This window comes from Nicotiana sylvestris, chromosome 11, assembly GCF_000393655.2.
Source record: "Nicotiana sylvestris chromosome 11, ASM39365v2, whole genome shotgun sequence".
Lineage (NCBI taxonomy): Eukaryota > Viridiplantae > Streptophyta > Magnoliopsida > Solanales > Solanaceae > Nicotiana > Nicotiana sylvestris.
In genome coordinates, this window is record NC_091067.1 from 21,903,001 (window position 1) to 21,910,019 (window position 7,019).

Consider the following 7,019-nt stretch of genomic DNA (forward strand, 5'->3'; position numbering starts at 1 on the left):
CGCATATTGATACCGTGAATACATAAAAGAAATTGTCATCCACCAGCTTCTCCAAATCAATAATATTAAGAAGAAAAAAGACAAAAAAAAAAAAGAAACTGTTTTTGGAGTTTTGAACCAAACATGAAAATCCCACTTTTGGATAGATCTTTTTAAGCTCAACCAAGGTGCAGATACTCAATAGATGGACACCAAATGACAATATAGTAGCATTAAACTTTGATGCCTAAAATAAGGGGATATGTTATGTATAGTAGGCTAAAAACCAAACATAAAAATTTATCCAATTCACAAAACCCTTTTTGTCCTTGGCGTCTGTCGGAAACAGTTTCTTTATCTTTTTAAGATAAAGATAATATCTACGTACACATTAATTCTCAGCAAATCTCATTTATGAAATTACACTAAATTTATTATTGTTATTGTTATTTTCATCGGTTAGGCATGTGAAATTGATTCTTTAAACTCTCATCATATTATGAGGAGAAAAATGTGACACTAATTATCTGCAGTTTGTTTCCCTTTTCATAATAACTACTAATCATAGCTACAACAAGGCGGGATAAATCATAATGATCAAACAATAGGCAATTTCAAATGAAAGATGAAGCTAGTCATTGTTATACTAATTATTTTGACAAAGCACGACCTTAAGATATGTTTCTGTTATGAAATTAGATACTCCTATCTTTTTGTTCGTTTTTTCATCTATAAATGGCATAAGTTGCTAAATTACAAAAGGCCATGTTTTGCCTAACTTCTAGAAGTTCCACGTACACTGATTTTTATTTACTCGCATTGCAGTAAATCTTCACTCACTTACTTATAATAAAAACGATAAATTAAATTCATTAAATGTTATATAGTGAGTAAATGGAATAATCTTTTAAATACTAAAATATTACTATTATATTACTATAATACTTGAATTTAAAATAATTGAATATCTTTTGAATTTGCATAGATTATTATTTTTTAAAGTTATTAGATACTTTCTTTGTCCCAATTTATGCGACACTCGTTTTTTGAGATTCAAATTTCTTAATTTGGACCTTGCATTTAGATATAATTTTTAAAATTTTTCAAAATAAAATTAACATATTTAAAAACTACGAAAAAGTATTATAAATCATAATAATTAATAATTTAAATATTTAAAAAGCATATGAAAAAATTAATTATTTGTACTCGTAGAGTAGAAAAATGCAATGAGGTTGCTAAATTTATAGTACTCTTTATTACCAGAACTATGGGTGTCGCAACTTGCTACCCCTTTAAGCAATTCAAATGTTATTCCAAATTTTCTGATGCGATGGTACGTAGTTCTACATTCTTAATATTTGAGCGCCGAAATAAAATTGTCTTTAGTAAGAAACGCTTTATCCCAACAGGAACTTTTCTCTGCGAGTTCAAATTAGTCGGACATGACGGAAAGCCCAAAAATTTAGTAGACGTTTGGACATAAGAATTGTAAAATTCCAAAAAATGGTGAAATAAGAATTGTAAAATTCCAAAAATTGGTGAATTTTTTTTTCAAGTGAAAATGGTATTTAAAATTTAGAGTTGTGTTTGGACATAAATTTCAGTTTGAATTGTTTTTGAAGTTTTGTGAGTGAAAATTTTGAAAAATAGTTTTTTGGTATTTTTAAAATTTTTAAAAATTTTCAAAATGCATGTTTTCGAAAAAAAGTGAATTTTTTTTGAAAAAAAGGAAACAATATTGAATGTCCAAACGGGCTCTTAATTGTTCAACTGTTAACTGTTGTTGCAGAGGAATGAGGAAAGAATAGGGTGCTTGGGGCAGTGGCGGAGCCAACAAGCGGTGTCAAGCCACACCCCTCTACCAGAAAATTACACTATTTTGCTAGATAAATTTTTTTATTTTATCTATATTTATTATATATTGACTCTACTTTTACTTTTCGATATATCTAACTATTTATATTATGACACAAAATTCTGCATCCGCCGTTGGTTTGGGAAGAGGTGGGGGCTAGGTGAAGAGGCTGGCATTCCCTACAGAAAAAGGCAGAGTGGGAAAAAAAGTTCTTTTTGTACACACTGCCATCATGTTGTTGATGATGATGCCTTCAATCTCTCTCTCACACCAAACAAAGGAATTTCCGCCTTTTTTCCTCTCTCTTCCTTTTTATCTCAATAAGCATATATGGTGAATCTTTTCTTTGTTCTCAATGCTTTCTCTTTTTCTCTCTCTCGTTTACAGTTCATGAAAAGGCTAACTAACAAGTGAAGAAGAGTAAGAGAAAGAGAAGGACATGGAAAATAATAAGATGAAGAATAATAAGAATTGTGGGTGTTGGGCTGTTCTTAGGTCCAGTGTTATTGGAGGTGCTTGTAGTTCTTCTGTTTCTAAACACTCTGCTAATTCTATTCCAAGAACTAGTCTTGTCTATGATGCAGGTTTGTTTCTACTTATAACCCCTTTTCTTTTGCTATTATTTTATTTGTGACGGCGGTGTTTGGGCTAGCTTGTGCTCGTCAACTATTTTATCGGGTACCTTCTCATCCAGACACCTGGTAACTTTGTCTATCAAGACTTATATTAAAATGGTGCACTAAGCTCCCTTTATGCGGGTCCAGTCCATTGTAAACAGCCTTACACGGCATTTCTGCAATAGTCCGTTTCCACGGCTTGAACCCGTGACCTCTTGATCACTCTATCAAGACTTATATTGCTGGAAATAAATTACCTAGTGTGTTTTTAACTCCGCTGGATTTGAACCTGAAACCTCGGCCACACTCTTGAATGCAAAAACTAAAATATATTTGTCATTGTTTAAGTTTAAAGCGTTGATCTTTCAAATTTAGCTAATATATTTATAGTGTTACATGTTTAGTGATTCTTTAAGCTTTCTTTAAGTCATTTGTAAGTTTCTTTTATTTATTGAGCGATCGTATACAAATAGTCATATGGGATTGAGGCGAGCTTAAATCGAGCGACAGGGACGATGGGTATTTATCTATGTGGACTTCTTGTTTGCTGGAGTTCCCCCTGCTTGATGACCATCTTCAAGATTGTTTATTTAGCAATTCTTGCCAAACCTCACACAATTTCAATCTATTGTCATTGATGGTTCTCCCAACCAACCAAGGGAGGATAATTTCTATTAATATTTCAAAGGTTGTTTCTATTGTTTAATGGATAATTAAAGCTGAATGGAGTATTCAGCTTAATTCCCTTGATTAATGAAAATACATGCTCAAGTATAACACCAAGTCTTACAGTCTATTGGTATTGGTTGGAGTCTAGTGGTATCGGTTGGAGCCTCCGACGTAATAGGTGTGAATTCAATTCGCACTGTCCCCCTTTCCCTTCCCCTTCCCCGGTCCCCCAATAGTTTAATAGAATTTTTGGAAAGAAAAACATACTCAAATGTTTTCAATGATTTTGTTCTTCAGCAAATAGCACCTACATCCAAAGGCGGAGTCAGGAATTAACCTTATGGGTTTTGGATTTTGGGACCACAACTTCGAATTATAATGAATGGGTTCTAGATTTAATGTTTATACATATTTCATGAATTCAAAACACCAAATACAGTGTTTGAGCAAAAGCTAATGGGTTAGGCCGAACCCGTAGGTCGGCTTGTGCCTCCGCCCCTGCATACATCAACCTTCTATGACAGGTTTCTACCACTCTCTCCATCTAATTTAACAATCTAGACAACATTACATGTTGGAAACCAAAATGTAGTATGTGTAATCCTAGAAAGAAATATTGAGAGATATATGTTGAAGTACTTACAATCAAACATCTTTTTGCAAGTGCAGCTACAGAGACTAGATACCTAAACGCTAGCAACCGGGAGATGTGCGTTCCGGATGAAGCAAGAGTATCTTCTGATACCCCTCATGATACTGATTTACCAACACTTACACCAGCTGCAGAAAACAAAGTGCAACGGCAGCTGCTTCAGTTCACATTTCAAGAGCTAAAAGCTGCAACGGGGAACTTCAGACCGGATAGTATTCTTGGTGAAGGTGGATTTGGATACGTATTCAAAGGCTGGATAGACGAGAACGGGACAGCACCAGCAAAGCCCGGTTCTGGGACTACGGTTGCTGTCAAGAGCTTGAAACCAGATGGTCTTCAAGGCCATAGAGAATGGGTGGTTAGTACGTAGACTATCTGCTCGTGGTTAGTGCTTAGTAGTAAAAAAATGAGTCAGAATAGAGTAAGCAAAGACTGTAAAGAAGTATATGCAATGGATATAATGTAATGAATTTAATGCAGGCAGAAGTAGACTTCCTTGGACAGCTTCATCATCCTAATCTTGTCAAGTTAATCGGATACTGTATTGAAGATGATCAAAGGCTGCTCGTTTATGAGTTCATGACCCGTGGAAGCCTTGAAAACCATCTTTTTAGAAGTGAGTTCTCTGATTTCTCGTTGCGTTTTGAAACATTTGGTCTTAATAATGCAAGCAAAGTGACCTTTTATCACTCTTCACAGCTGAAAGACTTTTGTAATTTGTCCTGAAACTTAGTCCTGACAAAAACCAGAGGTTGATCCAGGATTTAAGCTCTATTCTTAGCGTTGAACCCACTGTATGTTTAACATTATGGGTTCGTAACTACTAATTTATACAATTTTAATGGATTTTTATACATTAAGTTTATGCTCCGTGTCACAAGTATTGGGTTCAGATGAACCCGGTACATAATGTAAGTACGATAACGTCTATGACCAACATAGATAACATATGCAGACCGCAAAAACTAAATGCCGAAGCTTGTTCTATCCTGATTTTGTGCTTCTGTGGTAAAATGCAACTGCTGATGCCTATTATAACTGTTCATAGGGACAATACCTCTCCCGTGGTCCAATAGGATAAAAATTGCGCTTGGTGCAGCCAAAGGCTTAGCATTTCTCCACAGAGGCCCTGAACCTGTCATTTACAGAGATTTCAAGACATCAAATATTTTACTTGATTCGGTAAGTGATGAGGAACATCTCCAATTATGTCGTCTAATACTTCCCCTGGGTTCCAACACTAATATAAATTCTGCAGGAATATAATGCTAAGCTTTCGGACTTTGGCCTTGCTAAAGCTGGTCCTCAAGGTGACAAAACACATGTTTCTACAAGAGTTGTGGGAACTTATGGATATGCTGCTCCAGAATATGTGATGACAGGTAAACAACTCTCATTAGTTTCTTTAATTTGTATTTAGGATTATATGAGATTTCCTAGGGTATTTGCTAGGAAGATAAGGGATAAATATCCTATGATGGTCTATAAAACACACATATCTTAATCTGAATGGAACATGATCAAGATATGGCGAGTAAACAGGTCCTCACCGCCAGAGGCAGAGCCAAAATTTTCACTAATGGGTATCAAAATATAAAAAAATTAAACACACGAAAAAGCCAAGGGGATTCAACTTATAGTATATATGCTTAAAACAAATACTTTTATGTAGCAATATAGTTTAATTTTCTAGCGAAGGGGGTGTCTGTGTTAAATGTGGTTCCGCCACAGCTCGCTGCTTAATGTATTTTGAATGTCAATACATGAGCAAAACCTGTCTTCTATTTTCTCAGGACATTTGACATCAAAGAGCGATGTTTTTAGTTTTGGTGTTGTACTCTTGGAGATTTTAACTGGTAGGAGGTCCATGGACAAAAAGCGCCCGAGTGGAGAACAAAATCTTGTAGCATGGGCAAGGCCATATTTAGCTGACAAGAGAAAGTTTTATCAACTTGTAGACCCTCGGCTAGAGCTAAATTACTCCGTTAAAGGGGTGCAAAAGATCGCACAGCTAGCTTACATGTGCTTGAGCAGGGATCCTAAATCTCGTCCTACAATGGATGAAGTTGTGAAGGCTCTTACACTGCTTCAAGACCTCAATGATCTCGCTATATTATCAAATCATTCTCGCTTAATGCAATCAGGAAGGCGAAAGAAGAAACTAGACGGAATGCAACAACTTAGCTATAATCATTCGAGGAGTATCAGAGAGTCTCCGTTACATTCTGGTAGGCAACATTGTAAATAATGCTTTTTTTAGTTTTCTCTGAACTAAACAAGTAGGAAATGAAGCCTCAAAACTAATTGAAGAAGAAAAACAGCAGGCTTTTATTGTAATGTGTGTTTGAAATTTGATGAGGCTATGAATAGAATTTGAGGTGGTAGCTCATTTTCCTCTTATTGCAAGGTGAAATCTATAGAGCAGCATCTAAACCTGACCGCTGACATTAATTGTTACTAATTTTCTTGGTATGTAATTGCAAACCCTTTATTTCTAGATTGTTGCTCGTAGATTTTGAGGGCGAAGTGCAAAAATAGTCTTTTTATGACCCCAATTTAAACAATAGCCGAAGTTTACAAAATTTTGAAAGTTTAGCCGCCTTAGAATCAAACTCTAGATCATTGGACTGAAGTTCCAATCGGGAATCTGAAGTTTCAAGCCTTGCAGTTCAGATTCAGACTTTCGGGTCTGCCAGAGCCTAACTTCAGACCCGCTACCAGAGCCTAACTTCAAGTTTTGGTTTTGGCAGTTCAGACTTTAAGCATTCAGGCAGGAGGAGCCAATACTGGCTAAACTTTAAATAGTTTTAAAAAAATGGTAATATGATTTAATAGCTATGCTAAAAACGAAAGAGAAATTTTCATAAAACACTATCTTTTAGTGGTAATTATCTATCTATAGATACCATTTGCTATATTACGGATTGTAGATACGTTTTTTGTTCTTATAGGATGTATTAGATGTATTTAAGCTACTGTATTCATGAATACAGTAGCAAAAATATACGTGAATCAGGGAAGTCCAACTAATTAGTTGTTGTATTCGAGTGTATTCGACTGTATTCATGGCGTGAAACATGAGATTACGGCTGGATAGATTATTGTATTCGACTGTATTTACGGCGTGAAACAGGGGATGACACTCTTTTTAAATGGAAAGTGAATCAATTAACATAATAGACTCATAATATCAATCAACAAACTCAATTATAACACACAAATTTTGTATTTCCAGTTATAAAAA

At 35.1% G+C, this 7,019-nt stretch overlaps 1 protein-coding gene across 2 annotated transcripts; it reads left to right on the forward strand.

The window, feature by feature from the left end:
• The first annotated feature begins 1,975 nt into the window (after positions 1-1,975).
• On the forward strand, positions 1,976-6,175 carry LOC104214161 (serine/threonine-protein kinase PBL34-like). Of its 2 annotated transcripts, XM_009763789.2 has the most exons (7): positions 2,345-2,421; positions 3,421-3,647; positions 3,793-4,133; positions 4,256-4,391; positions 4,824-4,957; positions 5,034-5,157; positions 5,569-6,175. In XM_009763789.2, the coding sequence occupies exons 2-7, from the start codon at positions 3,641-3,643 to the stop codon at positions 6,021-6,023; spliced, it is 1,197 nt and encodes a 398-aa protein (XP_009762091.1). In that variant the 5' UTR covers positions 2,345-2,421; positions 3,421-3,640; the 3' UTR covers positions 6,024-6,175. The 2 variants fall into 2 exon arrangements, with proteins under 2 accessions (XP_009762090.1, XP_009762091.1); XM_009763788.2 differs by lacking the exon at positions 3,421-3,647 and having other exon boundaries at positions 1,976-2,421.
• Positions 6,176-7,019: the final 844 nt, after the last annotated feature.